This window comes from Orbicella faveolata, unplaced genomic scaffold, assembly GCF_042242905.1.
Source record: "Orbicella faveolata isolate gen_17 unplaced genomic scaffold, um_ofav_v1 contig_26, whole genome shotgun sequence".
Classification (NCBI taxonomy): domain Eukaryota; kingdom Metazoa; phylum Cnidaria; class Anthozoa; order Scleractinia; family Merulinidae; genus Orbicella; species Orbicella faveolata.
Genome location: NW_028301554.1, coordinates 7,868,771 through 7,892,524, shown reverse-complemented (window position 1 = coordinate 7,892,524; position 23,754 = coordinate 7,868,771). Strand labels below are relative to the sequence as shown.

The window sequence follows — 23,754 nt, the reverse complement described above, 5'->3', positions numbered from 1 at the left end:
ACACATTCATTTGGATTTACCGCACGCTTCCTGCTGGTTCAGAAGAACAGGCGCACGCGCATCAGTTACTTCCTAATACTTAGCTTTCAACATGTCTGGACCGAGAAGGCCGCCGCCTCCAATTCCAAGACCAGGTATGATAAAATCCAGCGATCTTTGCTAAATCTTTTCAAACTTTCACGGTTTTTTGATGTTCTGTCTTCAGGTCATGTGCAGGTTGTGAGGGCTTTGTACAATTATACAGCTCAGCAGGTACTGAAATATTCGGATCCAAGTGACTTCTTTCGATCGATAGCTCCTTAGTTTCGATCGTATACAAGCTTACAACATAAACAGCGCCACAATATTGCTTTTGCTTTAACCTGACTTTATTTGCCGTTTTCATTCTGTTCTTTTGCAGCCAGACGAGATCAGTTTTGAAGAAGGCGATATTTTGTACATAGTCGATAGGGTAACGTACAAATTCAGTTTACGTGTAAGCTGAATATTGAGCACAAGTAAAGACAGTGTTGGAATGCTATCTAGCTTACGTACTTAAGTGGTCTCATAATCTAATATTACACATACATGTAAGGGTATTTTAAGCGTGACCTCTGTTTTATATCAGTAAAAACCTTTCATTCCTACGCGAGTACGTGTACCGGAAATTAACGATTAGTTTTGTTTGTAACATACATGAGCTTACTTGCGGGTTTATTGATTGTTAAGGTGCAAAGTGGTTTTCCCAGCATCAGTTTTCCAGAAAAAAAATACAATGTCTTTATTGCTGAGATATTTCGAAAGAGCATTTTGTTGTCTCCCTTTGTAACAGAAGACCTAAACTTGTGCACCGGGACTGTGGTAACCATTTTAACGTGGTAGGGCTAAGGAATATGGCCAAGAACAACAAGGATTAGGGATCACTGCTCTGCCATTTATCATGCGTCTGGAGCCCTAAGAAATCAGTCCTAGGGCTATAGTGCTACCATTTCTTCCCCCTCTGCAGTCCCTGGTCAATTCTCTCTCTTTCCTCCCACAGGGTTATTCTTTTTCAGTTTACCTTTGTCTAACAGAGTCACAAACATGGATCAAATTTTCATACATTAATTAAATTTTATAACTGAACTTTACTCCCCAAGTGGGGAGATAAACTTTGTACCTCCAAAAGAATCAATGTCAAAGTATAAATTTTGCAGTTTTTCAAATATTTTTATTTAGGATAAACTGAAAACTAGACATTAACCTTCATTCACAGTTATAACAAAAGATCTGGACTGTAGACTGTAGGCATAGGCACTAGGGAGAGGGGCTATTTTTTCCGACCTCCTCTATTGACTAGGATATTTTAAAGTTGTCATTTGAGTCTTATTGCATTGTCATCATCAAACTCCCAGAACGAAGAAAATAGCATCAAGGGCAAGCTCTTGTTTCTCTTCAAGTTGTCATGTCATCTGATGGTTCAGCCCTTGTTTCTGGTTTTTCTGAATCTGTTCTTGGCAGGCTACCTTTGCACGACATGGTTAACATAAATTTTTAAAGTTCATAAACTTAGAGAGAGGAGATCTCCAAAAAAGTCACCAGGCTTATGAGGGAAGCCACCTCAATTGACATCTCTTGTTATGATAAATACACATATCTTCCAGTTGCATCATTTCTTTTGGTCTAAATGTCTGTGAGTTGTTATATTCCTCAACGTTGTGACATTCTAAAACAAACAGTACCTGTCAATACAGAACTAGTTAAAAATGATCATAATCTTATATTTTATTATTATGTTCAATATTTTTTAACAGAGTGCTGGACCATGGTGGAAAGCCAAGGTTGGGAACAAAACAGGACTGATACCATCTAATTATGGTAAGTGCCGCTCATATTAATTGTGATGAAATCTTATTTTGCTTGCCAGGCTCTTATGCTGCATCATGAAGACCTTATCTCTAACATCACTAGTATTGATCACTGGTGACAGCTTTTGTGAACTGAGTACACCTTGATTGCTATACCTACCTATACCATGTTTTTGTTTGTTGACCATGTGTGAAAAAGTGCCATCAAGAGTTTTGTCCATGATTACAGTTTGTATTCATGTAACACACCCTAACATATCAGTTCATGAAAAATGCTTTATCGCTTGTTGTACAGAAACTAGTCATAAAGTCCCCCTGCCCCTAACATGTCCTCCAAACTTGATAACTAACTTAACAGTCTATAACAGCAAATTATGTCATGTCAGTACAACAAGTGAAAGCATGACTGCTGCACAGGCATATTTTTTGTGTAATTTGAAAAGGGAATAATTATTTTAACTTCATTTTTAATGTGTTTCAGTTGGTGAACATACTGAATCAGTAGAAAATCCCTTACATGAAGCAGCTAAAAGAGGTAACAATTTTAGCATCCTCTTTCATTTTAATTAATGATCTTTAACTTATTTCTCATTACCTGCATATGTGCATATGTCCATTTTTTCAAATTGAAGAAAGAAACTGGATGGCAACATCTGCATACTGGTTACTAAACATTTCTTTAAAGTGAGGTTTGAGCTAGCAAGTCAGTTACAATGTGGAGGTGTGTGGACAGAGTGGTAAACCAAGTCAAATTTATTTTCCCTAGCCTGTCGAACTACACGTTTATTGTTGGTTTTCAGTGTCACGCAATTCAAAATAGATCAAAATAAAAATCAAAACCGGTCAATAGATAAAGTCCAGAATCTGGGAAATGAAAGAAAGTAAATATGCAAAGACTCTCACCAAAATTCTGGTCACAGCAATTTTTCTTATGTGAGATATGTGGAGAAATATTTTACCCAAATTTATAGAGATTTGTATGGAGACACCATGCTGGTGCCCATCCGTATGGGCACCAACATGGTGGCTGGAAACCAACAGAAACATCTGTCACTGAGTTTTGCTACGAAAACGTGAATTTATCCCTCGAGAAATGCTAAAACATTAAAATAATACTTTTTCTAAGACATGAACTGTTCAGATAGCCCAGTTCCCTGAAATAAGACACGTTTTTAACCATCATGACAGCTCTCTAGACCGTCACGTAAATGCCGTGTCACGCAAAGCTTAGAAATTCAAGCGTAGTGTATCACAAAACCAAAAACCCATTCGGAGCGAAAATTTGTATGAATAGTAGTTTTCAGCTGCTCTTATACATCATTTAAGTAAAATCTCAGGACGATCAATAGTTTTGTAGTTGGAATTTTAGTGACGTCATGTGAAAACCAGCTATACTGTGTTCTTGAGCCATACTCTGGCTCACTGTCCTTCTTTAAATCCAGTAGCATTTAAACAGGTACCAGCAAAATGTTGGCTTAAAACTGTCATCAAAGTTACATGTAATGTACTTGTATCCCATCTAGGAAGAGATTAGTTACATGTAATACTTACAGAGTTGGAATGACTTGGTGTTCATTTAAAACTGATCAGTGATGTTTTCTGCAGCAACCAGCAAAGATTATTGTATGTGTAATAAATATTATGGAAGTCATGTAGTTTATTGAAAGGAATAGAGCAGGAAGTAACAGAGAGACTGTTTCTGCAACATGGGTCAATCAGGCAGAAGGCAAAAAGGGAACATCAGTGTTGAGGTATGCAGTGACAGTTAAATTTATTAGCAGTTAATGTTGTTAGACATAGTGATCTAATGGTTTGTACATTGGAGTTCAGATCCAGGATGTCTAGGGTCACTGTGTTGTGTTCTTGGGAAAGACATACACTAATCTCACAAGACCTTTCGACACCCCAGTGTGTAAATTGGCAGCAGTATATTGGTGGGGTAGCTTGTGAAATCTTGAAGGGCAAGCTGTAATATTTCTTGCATTATGGTACTAATGGACACAGTGGTGTTGATGATATGATCTCATTATTTAGGAAACATGGGCTTCCTTCAAGAATGCCTGCAAAACAAGGTAATCGTCTGAATCAGTCATTCTGTATGTGTGTGTTTGGGGCGGGGGAGGGAGGGAGCAATGGTGTCAATACAGTGGTTTTGGCAAAAAGTACGCAAACAATAAGTATTTGTTTTACATCTTAAAAACATCTAAGGATACACTTCTGATTGTTTAAAATTTCCATTGAATTTTCAAAACTTATGTTAAAAAGAAATATAATACATTATACCAGCACACATAATTATCTAATTTATCACTATTATTTATTGAGTTTTTAATTTGACAGGTGTCAGTCAATGGTCTTGACAAGGCTGGCTCCACCCCTCTTCACTGGGCAGCACAAGGAGGACACACAGGTGTGTGTGTGTGTGTGTGTGTGAAGCAGCTTGCATAATTAATTATGCACACCCTTATGGTTACATCAAAATAATAATTGTTATAAATTGTAATGTATTATCACCAGTAATGATCATAATTATACTAGAGAGAGAATTGGAGCATTTGTTTTATAAACAGTCAAACAGTTCATTCAGAGCTTGGGGCTAAATTTTTATAGACATCTGTAGTGACTTATAGTTTAGTACAAAACAACACACAGAGTTGATTTCTTGGTGTGAATTGCATTTCAACTTCCTCAGAGTCCATCTACCAGATTTTTCTTTCAAGTGTTGTGTTGACTTTAACTTTTACTATTTAAAACAGAGTGTGTAAAAGTTTTGCTTGCACAGCCAAGAATACAGATCTCCGTCCAGGTACACATACATTCATAGAATGTTTCATTTAATAACATTGTTATGTACGGTAGACATACAATTTATTTTGTCCTGATGTTATTGCTGTCGTTATCACTTTTGTGTTCTTTTAAAGGTTTGCAAAGATTTTTATTGTGCTGTACATGCAGTTTGTTCTTCTCACTGTGTTGACAGTAATTTTTGTTTCTTTTAGAACAAGCTTGGAGACACTCCTTTGCATTCAGCCTCTTGGAAAGGTCATCCAGACATTGTTGAATTACTGCTAGAACGAGGTAAGATCTTGGTTCTTTCTCCAGATCACCATGCAGCAATTAAGACTTTTTCTGGCCTGGATATAAGGGAATTCTTAATAACTCAAACTGAATCACTAGAATTATTAAATATGGAATGATATACTATGAGCCCACTGTCATCATGTATACATGTAATTAACATTGTGATATCAGATATAGACACATAAATCATATAGCTCTCTGCTCAAATCGTTTTTAACCACTGGAAGTAGGAATTAGCAGTGAATTAAATAACTTTGTTTACTAGTACCTGATTTTAACATCTACTGTGTAAGACACCAACCCTGCGGTATCCATACCTTAACAGTCCGCTAGAAGGTTAGAACCTGAACTATTTAGATGCTGTTTCAAGAAACTTACAGTCCACTGAGAGAAATTTACTTTTTAAAAAAATTGACTAATAGGAGCAAGAACTGACATCCGAAACAATGCAAAGCAAACTCCTTATGATCTAGCAAGAGACCCAGAAGTTGGAAGACTATTACGAGGAGCTGTGGGTGGGTGAAATTATGTGTCTAATTAATATTAATTTTATTATGATCCTGGTATTATGTGCATGCTGATTGGACAACCAGGTGTAAAGGTGTATTAAAACAATTCCAATGTTACATACAATTAATTTTTTGCCTTTGGATAATTCTTTAAAAAAAGAACAGCAAACTGATTTAGTAATAACTCATGACATGTGCATTATTGGAAGAATTAAGGTCAACCTTTCCACACTTTCTATTTCTTGTACGCTACACGCTGCGATTTTCCTAGATGTTTATATCTATGCTCAAATGATGAGTTACCAAAAGTGTATCTTGCCCTATATTAGTCACCAAACCTGTTTGAGTGCATCAGTGTTTTATCAAAATAAATGTATTGTATGTAATATATTAAACACAAAAGGCCGCGCTTGACAACATTTCCAAGCACTAAGAAGACAGCTGAAAATACAATGCACAGCGGAGTATTATTTTTGATGAACTACAAGATGTTTGAAAATGTGGTCAAACACTGTCTTGAGTGTTTGATACATCTTCTCAATCAAAACTAAATCTAAAGGGGAAACAGAGAAATTAAATTGTATAAATCTATGCTAATTAAGATCAGATATCCAAACCCTGTCATTGGATGTGATTTCCTTTGTTTAAACTTGATGAATTATTTACTTAGTTTGAGAAGCCCTTGTCCACTTATTGTAGAGCAAAGTGTGAGGTAGCAGCCATTTTTCATTTTAGCAGCCATATAGTTAACTAGAAGCAAATCTTCATCTTTCAGAAGCCCCAGGTGCCGATGACTATGGAGAGGAAGAGGACTCTGATTAAACAGACAAGGTCTGTGCAAAAACAGGAGTTTAAAATAACTGTTCACTAGTGGATGAAAGACATAGACAGTTTTTATGTCGGGATACAATTTCCAAATACGCTGTTACAGCTAACTGTTTCATCCAAAGATAAGCACTGCTCTACTTGTATTATTGCACAAGACAATCACAGTTTCCTTGAGAAAATATGACATCCATGCATTATTTGTGCAATTTATATTACTAGATAGTATTTACATAGCAAAAGTGAATATTGATGAGTTTGAATGGTTAACTACCAAGGCATTTGACATTAAATGAAAACGTTTTTCAGGATAACATCTTCATGCAAGAATTTAGAAAGAAAACCAACTGCTTTGGATCTAGTGCTGTCATATTGGTAGCTTTAACCTTTTCAGTGTCAAAGTTAAAATCTAAATTCTCCAAACTGATTTCCATACATTTCTTTTGTTAGTGATGAGAATTTGGTGGTACATCAACACAGTATCTCCTGATTGATGATTTTCTTTACTCTCATTACATGACTGCTTGAAAATGTATTCATCTTGGAAGGAGAGACTAGATGTTAAGACTAGTGAGACTTGAAGTGTCAAGCAGAAAGCAGGCTTTGTCAATAAATTACAATATGAAAATAGAGGTTTTATTGAAATTTATATCATGTGTTAATAAGTGTTTTCATACAAACAGGGCTGTTTTGATTCTTTACTTTAAATTTTGAAACTAAACTGAAAACTATAAATCTTCATATATGTTTGGTACCCAGAGGGGGCAGGGGGGGGGGGGGGACTGCGATATGAAAAGGACAGGGGTGCTCAATGGAAATTTTGAAACGAACCCCTAAGAGACATGAAGATCCTGTTTTGTGGGCATTACTTGGAATTTTTTCACCCCTAAGAGGTACCAGTTCTCAAACCACATTATCTTGTGTCACAGTTTTTGCAGCTCAATAGCCTAAAGGGTACCACAAAAGCTCTCACTGTGGACCTTTTGAGGCTGGACACCCTAAGAGGAACTAAAACTGCCTTTTTAACCCATAAAATGTACGATGAGTACCCCTTCCTTTTTTTGTATGGGAGTACTCTCCCCACCACGGGTCTGGTATAGACCTGGTATAGACCTGGTATAGACTTGGTATAGACCTGGTATAGACCTAGTATAGACCTGGTATAGACCTAGTATAGACCTAGTATAGACCTGGTATAGACCTGGTGTAGACCTAGTATAGACCTGTGATAGACCTAGTATAGACCTGGTGTAGACCTTTTAACCTCTAAAAAGGTACAGTGAGTACCCATGTTCTTTTTATATTGGAGTACTTCCCCCTGGGTCTGGTATAGACCTTCAAAATGATTTCTGTATTTTAATAACCGCTATAATTGTTGTCATTAATGGCACTTGCATTGCTACAGCCATCTGGAACAGGCAGTTCTGTTCCGTAAACTACATGTGTGTCCTGATCTGTTAACAGAGAAATGTGAAAGTAGCACTAACTAAGTTGTATCGCATGGTCTTTATTTGCTCATTCAAGTACTTTCTTTCTGCTGGAGGGTTTGGTTCAAAATTAGAGTTAAAGAATCATTTCAAGTGGACATCTTCAGCCTCTGGGACTGTAATTAGAGAAACAGTTTTTCACTAAAAGTAAAATAAGGTAGAACCAAGTAAGGCACAAGCCTTTAATATTGGAAAGTACTCTGCAACAACAGCTATTTTGTCCAAAATTTCCTCAGAAAAACAGCAATTGACTCAAGAATTTAGAAAGTGGGCACCTTATACTTCATGTCAACACCTTAGAAAAGACAATGAGTATATATTTAGGTTAATTTGGTCTTGTTTTATTTTTAAAAGATTTTTTCCAATAAAATGTTTGAAAGAAATTAGTGTTAGTAGTTTTGTTTTGTGGTCATTAACATATGTTTCAGATTTCAAAAGGTAGTATTCCAGAAATAACTAGATATTATAGAGATAAAGGTAATGTAAGGTAAGGTAATTCCTTTAGTACCATTTACTGTTTTGAGTGGTTTTCATTTGAGTGCCTAAAGTAATGTGCTTTTACTTTAGTTTCACATTTTTACTGCGCCATTAACCAAGGGTGCTTTCGGTTAGTGTAAAAGGGGGACTGCAGACTGCAGGTAAATTGCAGACTGAGGGTAAAATGCAGACTGCAGAGAAGGAAAGAAACGCAGACTGCAGAGTTTCTAACTGAATTGTGTTACCATTTCCACCATTGAGAGCTAACCATAAAGAAGCTAAAGTAAGTGTTATTCAGGCTAACTGGAGCCGTAACCGGAGCACCATTCAGACTAACCTTCACTACGATTAGCTGTAATAACCCTATTTATGGTTACCATTCAAAAATGGAAATAACATGCATATGATGTATACTCAAAAAAAGTTGTAGTTTGCAGTCTGCAATCTACTCTTGGTCTGCCGTCTGTGTTTTACACTGACCAAGGGTGCCTTGGAGCAGATATAGGGCTGGTGGGGATCTGCCATTGGAATCAATCAGAAAATTAACTTAAAAATACTTCAATAAATAGCTGGTTTTTTTATTTCGAACTATTAATTTATGCTAATATACGGGCAATGTATGCAAGATGTTTTATGTGCATTGTTCACAAAAGTTTACGATGTGCCCACCGTTAAGTTAGATCTGAGTTAGCATTCTTTTCACATATATATTTCAAAATTATACAGGATTCAATACATCCTCTTTTTTTCGGCATAAAATGCCTGAATAACTATTGTACGTAGGTAAAGAATAAATAGAATCGTTATGTCAAGGTGAGTAGAAACTTTTAAAATAAAGGTTGATTAATTGATAGTCGCTACGGTATTAAAAGCTTTCTCGGGTGTCCCATATGAGTTTTTAACATCTTACATTACGACTGACTGTTTTAGGAAAATCCTGCAAAGCATATGATCAAAATACATTTTTCTCCGTTTCCTGTTCCATTTTCCTAATATTGTCTATGTGGCCATATTAAATTGAAGTCTCCATGGTAGCCAAAAACAGTCTTCCAATTTGACAAAAATATTCTACCAAATCGTCCTCATGTTTCACGTTGCGGTTGACTTTTCTCGTCTTCCAACTCTTCCGGCTTGAGGGGACACAATTCCCTTCACTACGTTAACTTGAGTTACCATAGCAGTCTTTGTTTGTTGAATCGGAGGCAAAAAGTGAGATCGGCTTGGCCTTGATGCGCTTTCTTCCATGGCCAATTCGTGATCAGCCATGCTTCCTCTGTGAACGTGCACAGGTTGTTTTCTCTCCACAGACCGCAATCTTTGGTTTATATCGCGAGCTTCTCGAAGTAGTTCATCCAGTTGTTCCTCTGAAAGTTCGTCCAAGTTTTCTACCAGGCTTTCGTAATCCGGGTCCAATCCAACCGTTTCGTCTCCCGCAGTGTGCTCGTAAATCGCTTTATCGCGAACATTCGAAAACGGGACACGCTGAGCGCTTTTTTCCGACGAGAACGATGGCGATTTTTCGCCATTCTGTGAAGAAGCCATGTTTGCAGTATAAAATGCGTGTTTGTCGACAATAAAATGCAAACGTAAATGTCTGTTCAATTGTCGTGAGTACTGAGCAAACACATTTTCCATTGTTTACAATAAGTTTGCCTATTTCACGCCATATGTCTGGTTCTTTTGTTGTCGAATGCCTAGGTTACATGTCATTTTCTCTTTGTCAAACCAGCCAATCAGAGCTCTCGGTACGCACTCCCCAGAGAATATTCTAAATATGGAAGACGACAGAGCAGTAAGGCCTGGGTATGTTTCACGGGTTTCGCGCTAAAATCGAAACCTCATGAAAGCTGGTTTACGGAATATTTTTGCTTTTGTCTTCGGATTTCAATGGTAATACCACTTCGTTAACGACAATAATAGAGATCTTTGTCTTCAGTAAGACTGTTTTTGTGATTTGCAACAGTTCAAGAGACTAAAATGGTGAAGAATTGTAATTTTTGACCATGCCCGTCATGGCGGAAGTGGATTTTTTTACAACCATGAACGGCTCGCTGAATACAAGCCTTCAAGAGGATGATCAATATTGTGATAAAGGTTCTTCACCAGTGAGAAACGAAAACAGCGGTGTCGTAGCTAGCGATCTCGATGGAAAACTGGACAACGGCGAACGTAACTCGGCTGGAAATAAATCATTGTCAACCCAAGATGGAGACGTGCCTCAAAATATGGAACAGACTCTCGATTCAGTGACCGTCGATATGAAGCAAACCTCGTCTGAAGTTTCGTTTGACATGCCAAGTGATTTGGGGAATAATGAAGATTCCAAGACGCAGTGTTCTAGCTCAGAGAATCTAGAGTGTAACGGACAAACATTGATCCTACCAAATGCCTCAAGCCTCGCTCAAACTAACAACTGTGCTTCTGAAATTCTGCAAGTTTCTACAGAACACATTTCAACTGATAAATTACCAGATGCGTCCCAAAGCAATGAACACAAATCTGGTTTTCCTTTACCTCTTAATGCATCATTGGTAGACAGTGTCACAACTTCACCCTATTTTATAAGATCAGCTAAAAAGGCTCGCCTGTCAAATCCTGTAACACATGAAGATACAGTAGCTCAAAGTACAACTTATTCTTTTGTCACGCCAGGAACGCCTACCACTAGTTTTCTTGTAAATTCCACAAAATCTGTAACAACATTTGCTATTGCAATGCCTGAAAGCATTAAACCAGCAGCGACAATTTCAGCCCTAGCTGTAGCACAAGATGTCTCAAAAATCACTGCTGTTACTTGTGCAAGAACATCATCCAACAGTAGCCTTTCAAATTTCTCAAAACCTATAACAACATTTGCTATTTCACTGCATGAAAGCAATGAAGCAGCTGCGACAGTTTTAGCTCCAACTGGAGCATCATGTCTCACAAACCACTGCCATCACTCATGTTGTGACTCCTCAAATGTTGGCGCAAGCTCTTGCTATGTGCACCTTGCCAATGAATGCTTCAGCAACCAGCACTATGGCAGGGAATTCTAGTACACCATTGGCTATTCCAAGTTTAGCTAACAAAGTAGAGGATCTGGAACCAACTTCAATATCAAATAACGTGGCAACCATCTCAAGACCATCTTTTCCAAGTACAAGCAATTCTAAAGCTTTGGTTGCAATTCCTGTACCAACGACAAAGTTAGATCCTGAAGTTTCAAATGGGTCTTCATCTTCAATATCAAATAATGTGGCAACCATCTCAAGCTCATCTTTTCCAAGTACAAGCAATTCTAAAGCTTTGGTTGCAATTCCTGTACCAATGACAAAGTTAGATCCCGAAGTTCCAATCGCGTCATCAAATGTTACCGCAAATGTTACACAAACAACAGTTGCTGCCAAACTTTGTGCAGATAATGCTGCATTGGAATCACTGCCAATTGCAAACAGTTCTACTGCCCATCCTGATATTCCAGCTATTTTTCCAGACTTCACTCCATGCAACAAATGTAACCCTATTCTTGTTTGCTCCTGTCCTGGTCCTTCCAGCACTGGAGAAGGTAGTGGAGCTGTTCCTAAATGTACAACTTGCCAAGCTAGTTGTCAAGGTGACTGCACATGTAATGGAATGAAAGCAAACCAAGTGAATGCTGTAAATCCCTCTGAACAAGATGTGAAGCCTCAGATTTTTCCTGTTGTGGTAAGTGAATACATGTATTGTGGATCCTAAGTATTGTGTTCTAAGGTGACTCTTTTCTCAGTGTTTCTCTCCTACATGTACATGCACATTGATAACTTTCTGAGGAAGTGCAGGAAAAAATACTAGGCATAAAATGCTACAGACTAATGTAGTTTGCCATTGGTATGTGTAAGAGAGGAGGTCAGGGGTAGAAACTAGAGTGACTTACAGTACATTGTACAAGTTGATAAGCTAGCTTCCTAGATGTATGATCCCTGTTGCTGGAACACTTAGGAACTTTTAGATGCATTTACAGTGTACATCTTGCCTTGTCCACAGAATTAAGGTGGCATGCCAAGGGCCCCAGTCCCAGGACTAATGTACCATGCAGCTCAGAATTATTCCCAATCACACTGCATGTGCATAGTGTATATGTACATTTAAGTTCACTTTGGACAGAATGTTAGGAGAATTATACATTTACGATTTTCTTAACATTTTACCCAGTAGAGTTGTAAAGGGATTCTGACTCCAAATGACCATATTTACCTGTGTACTAAAATAATGATGGTATAAATTATGTACTTACTCTTCTATAGCCACTGAATGTCTTAGACCAACTCTTTGACGGCCTGGTTGAATATGACAAGGTAGCAAAAGCTGAGCAACCCGAGGTACATAATTCTATGGGAAATGACTTAATATGTAAAGATACTTAGATATATTAATATAAATATTTCTGCCATGAACACTGAAGGAAAGTCCCATCTCTGTTTTCATTCAACAAGGTTGTGAGTTTGGCAATGAAATTGTTATGAATAATGAGATTGTAAGAACCAAGACTGATGGCGTAGTGTCCATCTCACATGGCCATCTGAATTTAAAAAGTCTGCTCTGCTTTTCACTTGAAATTATTGAAAAAAAAGTTAAAAAGCATCTTATTAAGGACTGTAACATGAAAAGTGCTAACTACCTTGTACATGGTTGACATGGAAGTACAGTACTGCTCAATAGCTTTTGTTTCAATGGTCACACACTAGTGTTGCATCCACAGACTTGAAGAACCATCTTATGCAGCATAATAATTTATTACCGGTACATGATAGTGCATGCACATGAACTTGTACCACATGAGAAAAACAGGTTATCCCAGCAAACAATGTAATTAATTTATTCCACTGACAGGCCATTACCACAAGGCTGTTCCCTTACCAGCTACAAGCTCTAAACTGGATGATAACAAGAGAAAACAATACTGATCTAGCTGCATTCTGGACACAAGTCAACAAGAACACATGGTTTAACAAGGGAACAAACTGGTCCACTGACAGAAAGCCTAACTCTCCCAAAGGTGGCAAACTAGCAGATGATATGGGGCTTGGAAAGACTCTTACTGTTATCACCCTGATTATGGCCAATCACCTTAATGGAAAGCCAATGTTCTCTAGGCGGTCATCAACTAAGGTTGGTTAAATTGTGTACTTATTAATGGTTATTTGTTTTTAAATGAGCTAAGAAATAAGCATACAGTAAGTAATTTTTGAAAAATCTCTCAAAATTGCACAAGTTGTCAGGCTAGTGCAATTAATAGAATTTTCAAATAACAATAGTTTTCATACAGCAACTAATTTATTGTGTGAAAATTACAGCTGTGCCTGTATAATTTGCACTGCAGTGAATATTAAAAATTAATGATGAATTTGCCTGCTCTCAGCGATCACAATGATGAAATTTTCTCAGTCTTCTGATAAAATATCCAAATACTGGTAACTGACCACTCGCCCAGTGGGGCTTTTCAGCGCTAATCCAAACAATCGCTGAATGACTAATTGCAGGAGGTAGACCAGTTAACTAATAACAAGGGTGCTAAAGAATTCAACTCAGAACTACAATGTACTGAGAACTACACCAGTTAGTGGTTAGAGTAGGATTTGAACCTGCAATTTCAAGTCCAGCATCCTAACCAGGGTTCGAAAAAAACTTGAATTCTAGCTTGCCAATAGGACAAGTATCTCTCAAATATTGCTTGCCCTGGCCAAGTCTTAGTTTACTCTTTTAATGATTTAGTTGGCAGACAAATTGCCTGATCACTTGCCCATTGGGCAAGTGAGAATGAAAAATTACTTACCCAGAACATTAGGAGAATCTGCTTGTCCTGGACAACTGGACGGCACTTTTTTCGAGCCCTGCTAACCACTCAGCCACACTGCGCTATTGTCCATGAGGAATTAGTGTAATTTGTGATGATTTTTCCATTCTGTTTCCAAAGAGAGGAGCATCAACTTTAGGCCAAGATGGAGAATGTAAATCTGAACCTGCAGAGAAGATGCAACGCAAAGATAACGAAAATGGTGACAATGATGGTGATGTTGAAATGGATAACAAAGAAGCAGTGAAAACAGTAACTATTAAGAAAAGAAAAGAGGTTGGAGACAAAAAGAAAAGGTACTTAATACCAGTGGTAAAGTTCTGAAAGTAACAAAGCGCATTACCTCTTATTTAGCGATCTCCTTGTAGTTGTATCATTGCTTGCAGAGGGTCAATTTTGGGGATTGCTACATGTAGCTACATGTATGGGTACCTCAAATACGTACCAAATCTTAGTGAAGTAAAAAAATAAATAAATAAAAATGTTCTGAACATGTAGAAAAAAGAAAGGGTTTACTATTGTTGAAATGAATTTCTGTTACACCAAACAGAGTCTTGCCTAAGTTGTAGTAAGGATCATTATGATTTAAAACAAAATTCAGAACATTTTGGTTCAGTTTGTTGTATCTGTGTTTTTTAGTTGTTATATCCATTGTTTCCATTGGTATTTTCTTGTGAAGTTTTGTATGAGGCTGCTTCTTTTCGATGATCGTTTACCTCCAAAGTGTCGCGTCTTTGAAATTTGTTGATCAATTAACAACCGTGAAATTTTTCACTTTTTTTGAGGGTTGCTACTTTTTTATTACTATAGTGATCTGCTGAGCAGGAAGTTGAGTGGGTGAATGGGTTGGGGTCTTGCTCTTGCCTACCCCGCCAGAAAGGTTTGATATCTGTAAGTGTTTTTACATACCTACTATGTGTTTCAACATTGTTGAACTGTTTTGTAACATTTTAGGTTGGCAGACAGTAAAGCTTTAAAACAGCCAGGTTTTAGATTCAGGCAAATGTATCTCTCCAAGTTCTCCAGGTACTGTATGGGTAGATTTATTTTTTTCATGATCTCCCAATAAGTCTCTCTAATGTTTTTTTTTTTTTTAATGTGTTTTTGTACTGATCAGTGTGTTGTATTCTTGCTCTGATGATGATTCTTTTTGTTTACAGCAAAGCAATAAAAAAGGAGAAATTCAAAGAGGAGAAAGAAGTTCCCAAACCTAAAAAATCACCATCGCCAATTAGCATTGATACTGATGATAACGTTGACATAGCTACACCATGGCTGTCTGCTGGCAAACGCAGTGTTAGTGCAAATGGAACTAACAGCAACAAATCTCAATCAGATGACGAGCATGGTGCTACATTGATTGTGTGCCCACTGTCTGTGCTTAGTAACTGGACAGTAAGTGTTGAAAATAAACTCAATGTTAAGTCCCCTCGTTTATTCCTTTTTTAAACTCTATCCTCACTCCTCAGCACTAAAAAAAAACTTGAATTCAACTGTGCTATTGGACAAGCAGCTCCGAACTTTTTCTTGCCCTGGGCAAGTCTTAGTTTACTTTTTTTGTTATTTAGTTGGGAGGCAACTTGCCTGGGTCCTCACCCATCAGGCAAATGAGAATGAAAAGCTCATTGCCTGGTAGGAAAATCTACTTGACCCAGAAGAACGCATAACACTTACTGTTCCTGTGCTTTCAGTAAGACCTGGAACCTTCTAGAGGTCCAGCCAGTATTCTGTTGTGGATCACCAGCTACATTGATAATGCTACCTACCAGTTTACAAAACTTTGTCCTTTGAAGAAAGTTGTTATGAGCTTCACTTATTGCTCTCTGACAGGTGCTATGCTCCAGGAGAGCCACTTTCTTCAAATGTTATAGAAAGCACTGCCCCAGCCCCCTTTATTTGAGTCCCCCTGTACTTTGCCCTTTGAGGTAGATCCCTGCTCAGTTCTCCCACTATTTACATGTACAGCTGTATCCCCCTCTATTTACACCCTTCCCCAACACCATCTCCCTGGACTCTTTTAATACTTGTCTTCTAGTGACATGGTATAATAATCTAGGCCCATTCTTGTACTCCTCTTGGTAGCCCACTATGTCTAAACCCCTGTATTTATGCCCAATATTCCTCTACCTCTTCTAGTTACATGTAGCTTCTGGGAGTAGAAACAAAAGAACCTGCCTCTTTTGTCCCCAAAGAGCTGTCCATTTCCTGTGTAGTGCTAAACAGTGTCTTGACCATGCATCTCCCTTTTTTCTAATAATTCATGTCAAGTGGAATCACTTCTGTATCGTTGACTTCTATCTTCTCTCTAACATGTACATGTAAAATCTATGTGAAAACATTGTGTTGATCAGCTGTTGTTTTGTGCTTTTTGTAGGACCAGATATGCAGCCATGTTCACCCAGATGTCAGTCTGCAAGTTTACATGTATTATGGAGCAGAGCGATTGAGAGATGTGAAATTTCTTAGACAACAGGACATTGTACTGACAACATATCCTACACTGACTAATGACTACAGCAGGGTTTGTATTGTAGCACTTTGTACATTTATGTCCTCTGGTGTTCTGTTGTCTGTCAGGTAACGCTCCGTAGAGATCTTTGTGAGCGTGCGATAAGTTGTTTACAGACTTGTATGTCCTATACAACCTGTTCAAGCAGTTATATTTACTTGACTGTAAAATTTGGTTTGTCAATTATACATGTATTTGATCAGAAACATGATGTAAATAGGTGACTGTTATTTGATTTCAAGTTGGTTTCACAAGTCAAGATGGCCAAGTTATCGGAGATTGCTGCCTGATGATGTTAGTTTGGGATTTTCTTTCTATTTTTCCAGTGTTGTGTTTGGAGATGCAAAGAAATTAACTGTTGAGTTTCTCAAAAATTTTCTTCTCAAGTTAGTACGTTATTAGTCCTCTCTTGGTCAAAATAATTCCCTAGGAACTCTAAACGTTCAATTGCTCAGTCAACTTAAGGGTCCATTGCTGAGTGGGTTTTTGATGACAATTTTAGGGATAAAGAGTTGGAAGGAAAACGATCATGGACAGTTATGAATTTGCCAGTGTTTATCATGACTTGAGCCTATGGTTTTGTAAAGTGTTCATCAAGTTTTCCTGATATTGTATTGCATTGTCAGTCATTGATGATTATTATTACAAACTACATTAATTACTGTACATTGCAGAATGACTCTCCACTTCATAAGATTAAATGGCTGCGCATTATCCTAGATGAGGGTCACACTATAAGAAACCCACAGACTCGTCTGACCAGAGCTATGATTGATCTAGCAGCAGAGCGTCGATGGGTCCTGACAGGGACACCAATACAAAACAGGCTGGATGACCTGTGGTCTGTGTGCAAATTTCTTCGCATAGAACCATTTGATGACAAGGGCTGGTGGAATTCTGCACTGGCCTCAAGTGTGAGAAGAGGAGATGAACAAGGCGTCAAGTAGGCTGCTTAACTTTAAGCATAGAATACTTAAAGAAGCTTAGTCTAGTTTGAGTTATTTTGGCCATGTACACAATTACCTTTGAATTGAGGGAAACCTGGAAATAAAAGTTTACTAAGATATAAGACATAAAAAGAAAACGCCAACGAGATAATAATTAACCATAAAGGAAGAAGGATGCTTAAGGATGGAGAAGATTAACACGGACTACAAACAACGTACTTGAAAAATTTAGGCTAAACTTTTCAAAATGCGCGAACCCTTAACTGTAACGCACATGTAGAGCTATTAAGTTGCAGTCTGAATTTCAGTGAGTAGCCAGAGGAGACGTCTAGTTAGTTTTAATAGCTTTTTTAATGGGCATACACTGTGCTTGCCAAATTTCTGACCTGTGTCCCGATTGTGATGAATCTGCAGCCAAGAGCATTGACAATAATTTATTTCTTTTGTAACGCAGCAAATCAGTGTGCTAAATAAGGAAAACAAGCTTTACTCGCTTACTGAAAACCATTTTGAGTAACATAGTGCAAGGTCCCATCCACCGCAGAATTTTGAAAACGGCATTTTCACTCTGAAAATGTATCAAAATGTTTTCCGTCCACACTACGCCGGAGAAATATCACCGGTCATTTTGGATGTATAAAACGAAAAGCCGGCGTTTCAAAATTCCTTCGGTTTGAAGAGCGTTTACGAAACGAAACTTACAAAACTTTAGAAATATTAAAAGCTGTGTTTTCATATTTCTCACTTGCAATGATAATTTTTTCTAACAAAACGCCGTCACTCTCGCTTACGATTTGGGCGTTGATTTTTTTTGGATGCCCGTTTCAGGCCGAGATTTAATTTTTGGTATAATACCAATTATCCAGACTTTCATTCTGGTGAATTGAGTAAAATACTTTCGAGAGACTTGTCCTTCAAAGTAAAAGAATTGAAACGAATTGAAATGATCTACACCTTTGATTGCAGTCGTTTACAAAAACTTCTCAAGCACATTTCAATCAGAAGACTCAAGACAGATCAGGACGAGGGAAAACCACTTGTAAAGCTGCCGCCTCGTACAGTGGTCATTCAAGAGGTTGAGTTGTCTGACAAGGAGCGGAAATTATACGATGCCATGCAGAACCATGGCCAACTGATCATACGAAGGTAATTTCATAGATGTAGTTTGGCTTTCCTTTAGAAAAGACGATGGCAGATAGGAGTCTGAAATAGAACTGGACGGCGTTTAAAGACATTCAAACGCACGTTTATTATGATTGTCTTGACGTGATTGTATGTTCACTAACTAATTATCCTAATCTAAAAAATATTCAATTTACACAAACCCCTATTAACCCTTTAAACTGGACCAGCAACAAATTTCCCCTGACAGTATCAATGCATAAAGCAAGAGAGAAGGTAGTGACAATCAGGGACATCATCACCAAATAGAAATTTCTATGATTTTTAACAAGTTTTCGTAGTTAGTACCATAAGAAAATGTATGGATACCAGTGAGGAGATTTTGTATCTTGATACTACTGCTTGAAAGGTTAAGCGGCCACCTCCCATTTCCTTGTGGGTGGCCGCTTAATAGCGGTTCGACTGCGGTTCATTTAAAAAAAAAATGCACGTACACTGTTAATGAAATAGGTACAAATGGGCTTCGATTGCCATCTCTGCATTTCTTATTTCAGATATCTTCAAGATGGAACAGTTCTAGCGAAGTACGCGCACTGTTTTGCCATTTTAATGCGTCTCCGCCAGTTGTGTTTACACCCACAGCTCTGCGCTAAAGAATGCGAATCGCTCCAACATGCACAGAATCTTTTACAAGGTAACTAGGGTAGGCACGGGCCTAACACTGTACAGATGACACTTCACAGTGTTTGGTTAGTCTATAGATGTATCCCCTTGATAATCCTCTTTTTATGCTCTTTTTACCAACGCTACGGTTATATTTTACCGGAAAAGACCTGAAAATTTTGAAATCAGTCTTCCCATCATTTGTTCTCCTGCTGCTCGTTTTGTGGCTGAGATTGAACAGATCTACGGCTAGGGTATTGAATATACTGTGAATAAGCAATGGTCTACATTTGGCCAAAAACATATGCTTGGATATTTTTCCGCGGTCATCGGAGAGCGAAGCATTCGAGGAAACTAGCAAACTTCGAGGGACAAATAATGTCCAACGAGGGACAAATAATGTCCAAAGACAAATGTCGGAGCATCTTTTCACGCCAATTGGGTGTTACTGCGTGTATTATTCTTCAAACATTTTTATATAAGGTCGCTCTTTTGGGGAAACCTCTTCTAAGTCGGTCAATGTTAAAATGGTTCTGGGCACGTGAAAACATTTTGCTAGTTTGCTTGAAATGTTTAGTAAGTTACTCAATCTTGTGACGTATTTGGACCAGTCAAACGCGAGAAAATATATTTGATATGCGAATGTGATATTTCAGGGCTAGATGACTCAGATGACGACGATCTCGATGTGGACCACGACACTAACCGACTCATCAAAGATCTACTCATGACGTTATCTTCGGGAAGTGACGAAGAATGTTCGGTGTGCCTCGACTCCCTGGTCGAGCCAGTCATCACGCGCTGTGCACATGTCTTCTGCCAGCAGTGCATTATGGATGTTATGACGTCAGATAACCTTGCTCCTCGCTGCCCGCTCTGCCGTGCACCGCTAAATGAGAACGAACTGATTAAGGTTCCCGAGAAGAAGAAACAGAAACCAGAAGCCAAGAAAACTAACGAGGAACCTGGAGAGTCCGAGAAAAGTTCCAAGGTTTGAGTTTTTTAAAGAGAAGTACTTTTTTAGAAACCACAAGTAATGTAAGATTTCACATATTTCTGAGGCAGTATATAATTCTCACTATTTAGCAGAAGGGCTCTTTAATAGGAGATCTTTTCTGTTACATAGCCGGTCATCCTCTTACAGCAACAGGATAAACATTTTATCCTGGATTCTGGTTTTAGAGCTGTTACTTGAAATTTCTCGGTACCTGGTTGTTTGGGGTTTTTTAAATATTATTTCCGTATAGTTGTTATTATTGAGCGAAGTAAGTGTATTTAGTTTTCACAACTAATTGGGGACACAACAAAAAAATTAAAATTATTTACAAATAAGGAATAATAAAAATGTATATGCAATTAAAATATGTAGCACGTATAAATTGTACAATAAAACAATGGGTATATAAGAGGTAGTCTCTAAGAATTGCACAGGTTACATCAGCTGTTGTTGTTGTTTAAGAGTGACGTTAGGCCTTTTTTCCTAATGTTCTTTTTCAAAGAATCAATATTCGAGGAGCCTTTCAATTTATTATCTAGCGAAAACAATTTTAAAAAAGTATTTTGTAATTTAAGTCACAGCGTTTCTCGTTCTCCGAAACTTCCACTCGTGTTTCTAATTAACAATTAGATTATGAGCTCGAGATTTCTCTCATGTGATAGATGACGAGGGCGCAGCCCGAGTCAACTATCGCGCATAGAAATTGAGAGTAAATGATCTTATTGTTTTAGTATAAATTTAAATCTACTAGTCGTTCAAAACTTTATCTAAATCCTCTTCACAAACACTTCGAAAACGCCAAGAAGCGGCCCTCAAATTGTTAACAAGGGCACAAGTTTTTTTCCATTTCTTAACTATTACATGCTTTAAATTCATGCCAGATTATCAACAGTGTATTTATTATAATAGTGCGCTTGTCACCTTCCATTTCAGCTGGATGCATTGATAGGGGCCTTATGTGCTATCCGAGACAAGGACCCGTCCACAAAGAGCCTTGTAGTGTCCCAGTTCACTTCATTCTTGGATGTTATCGAGAAAGCGCTCCAAAAAGAAGATTTATCCTTCGTCAGGCTGGATGGAAGAATGACCCAAGAAGCGAGGGCGCAAGCCATAGAGAACTTTTCCAACCCTAGTTCCAGTTCTCCTAGAGTGTTCTTGTTGTCGCTGACAGCTGGGGGAGTGGGTTTGAATCTAACGGCTGCTACGCGAGTTTTTCTTATGGACCCGGTATGTTAAGTGAAACCCCGACTGTAAGCTGTTATACCAAGCAAAGGTTTAACTTATAACTTTATAACTTTGATTTTGTTTGTCACTGCTGTAGGCCTGGAATCCGGCCATTGAGGAGCAGTGTTTCGATCGCAGTCATCGCTTGGGTCAAACACAAGAAGTGATTATCACAAAGGTTGGTATATTGCATGTTTCTTCTCCCTCGCAAATACTTCAAGTCAGGTTTTAAGTAAGTAAGTAGCTCGTTTGGTTCAGTCAGAATCCAGTCTGCGAGGTTCACCTGAGCCTCGTTTTAAACGTCAGTGTCGTGACCATCATTGCGTGACGGAGTGCTTTGTCTTTCAGTACATTGTGATGAACTCCGTGGAAGAACGCATGCTCAGCTTGCAGGAACAGAAGCGGACGCTGATGGGCCAGGCCTTCGGTTTACAAACACAGAGTCAGGAAGAACGGAGGCGAGCTCGAGTGCGGGATATCAAGCATCTGATTGGCCTGTGAACGTAAGATAGGGCAAATTATCGTCTTGTGATTGGGCATGAGAAAATCTATAGATTGCAATGTGTCTCGGCGACGTAAGGAACTGCTGAACAAGAACTGATTTTTGATGAAGAGATCAATGGTTTTAATGCTGTAGGTGAAGAACTTTTATTTCAATTCAAGCATTGTCGCTGGGAATTCCCGAGCCTTATAAAACTTCTGTGTTCAGTTCTTATCCCTGTTTACGTTGGTAAAGGTGCCTTAGACCAGAAATATTACAGCTTAGAAGGTTTTGTACAAGATTCAAGCGCTTGTACTACTTTGACTGACAAAGAAGACTGATTGTTTTGTTAGGCATAACTAAAATGAATACTCCAAAATAACGTTGTCCAGGCCCCAGTTGTTTCGACTGATAAATCACCATCCAGTAGATAAGTCTTAACAAAACAAACCACTTTCCACTGGATAGTGATTTTTAGCGGATAGCGTTATCCGCCTTTCGAACAACCCTGGCCAGGGAGGTTACCAAGACAACAGTATGTGTCTTAATGTAATTGATTGAATAGCGAGACATCCTTGATCATACAGTTCGTTTCTACTGTTTTTTCGAATGACCTATGTTGAAGTATATGTTTGTCTGATAGCTACAAATAATACCGGAAGTTATTTAATTCATGGATGCAAGTAATTGCTGCCATTTTTTGAGTATTGCACGCTTAGACCGTTCCTGTTCAGTGTTTACCATAAATTTTACAGAAAGTCTAGTCTTTAACAATACATAGATATATATTTTTGACATTGATAGCGTTTGCAAAAGGGGAACCTGAAGTATTTTATAGTGATTTAAAGCCAGAACGTTATCCCCGAACGCTGGTAATGAGCGTCAAATAAATATTTGTTTATTGTTCCTCTCATCTGGTAGTGATGGTGAATCGCTTGTGAAGAGTGTACCACAACGCCTTGAAAAGGAGTCTCCGTGCTCTGAGTTACAAGACTGACTGGAAAGCGGGAATAAACTTATTGAAACACCTGTAAATACTCACTGGACAAAAAGAGACTAAATATTTTTTTTTTCTTTCGTAAGGTGCATAAAGCTAATTATGTAAAACTTAAGAGCAACAATTGATGAAAGACTTTTGGTTAATCCTTACTAACCCTAAGCACAACACGTCACCCCTCCCCCCCCCCCCCCTCCCCCTCCCTCACTACCTAATAGAGATCAAAATTCATCCCTGTTCCATGTACTTTTTCCAAAAGTAAACATCGAGCATTGAACGGGTCCATTTATGCCTTCGTCATGAACATTTTCGTGAAAATTTTGAGATTGAAGCAGGATAAGATCGTAATTTTTTCTTTCATTTTTTAGCATGTGCCGCTCCTTCGTATTCCTGTCGTCCTTTTTCCCGCGGGATATGGGGCTACGATCATCATACGGATGTAGGCGCGACTGCAGATAGAAAGCGAAGAATCACAGAGGAACTGTGAAATTATCTGCAAAACAAGTAACGCCAGGATTATCTGGAGTCCGGAATAATCGTCTTGGCTCAACTTCTCGCGCTAAAACTGAATAGTCAGCATGTCCGTAACGCATTCTGTAGAAAGCGTGACCGATGCGAACGAGTATCCCTTAAGGGAAATGAAACAACAAGTTTACCTTGCAATTCCTGCCTACATGTATGTCTCCGCGAATAACTCGATTTTAATGGTTCGCCTTGTGTAACTGACGATCGAATGAAGTTAAGAGATTAGAGGAAGTGTTATCTGATTTCAGTTTAGAGGCCTCTGGATTCTA

General features: G+C 38.3%; 1 protein-coding gene and 1 pseudogene across 4 annotated transcripts; both read left to right on the top strand.

Annotated features, from left to right (window-relative positions):
- Positions 1–58: 58 nt before the first annotated feature.
- LOC110059025 (osteoclast-stimulating factor 1-like) lies at positions 59–8,111 on the top strand. 3 transcript variants are annotated; one of them, XM_020765704.2, is made up of 12 exons: positions 59–134; positions 206–252; positions 401–451; positions 1,773–1,836; positions 2,308–2,361; positions 3,861–3,898; positions 4,167–4,236; positions 4,583–4,632; positions 4,826–4,904; positions 5,330–5,422; positions 6,192–6,247; positions 6,692–8,111. In XM_020765704.2, the coding sequence occupies exons 1-11, from the start codon at positions 92–94 to the stop codon at positions 6,236–6,238; spliced, it is 636 nt and encodes a 211-aa protein (XP_020621363.1). In that variant the 5' UTR covers positions 59–91; the 3' UTR covers positions 6,239–6,247; positions 6,692–8,111. The 3 variants fall into 3 exon arrangements, with proteins under 3 accessions (XP_020621363.1, XP_020621371.1, XP_020621356.1); XM_020765712.2 differs by having other exon boundaries at positions 6,551–8,111; XM_020765697.2 differs by having other exon boundaries at positions 6,192–8,111.
- A 1,911-nt stretch (positions 8,112–10,022) lies between these two features.
- On the top strand, positions 10,023–22,998 carry LOC110059045 (DNA-dependent ATPase/E3 ubiquitin-protein ligase HLTF-like; annotated as a pseudogene). Its single transcript, XR_016208942.1, has 14 exons — positions 10,023–11,892; positions 12,471–12,545; positions 13,057–13,335; positions 14,141–14,316; positions 14,975–15,046; positions 15,181–15,415; positions 16,395–16,541; positions 17,204–17,472; positions 18,443–18,622; positions 19,153–19,292; positions 19,918–20,252; positions 21,192–21,485; positions 21,580–21,660; positions 21,831–22,998. The product of XR_016208942.1 is annotated as a DNA-dependent ATPase/E3 ubiquitin-protein ligase HLTF-like (transcript).
- Positions 22,999–23,754: the final 756 nt, after the last annotated feature.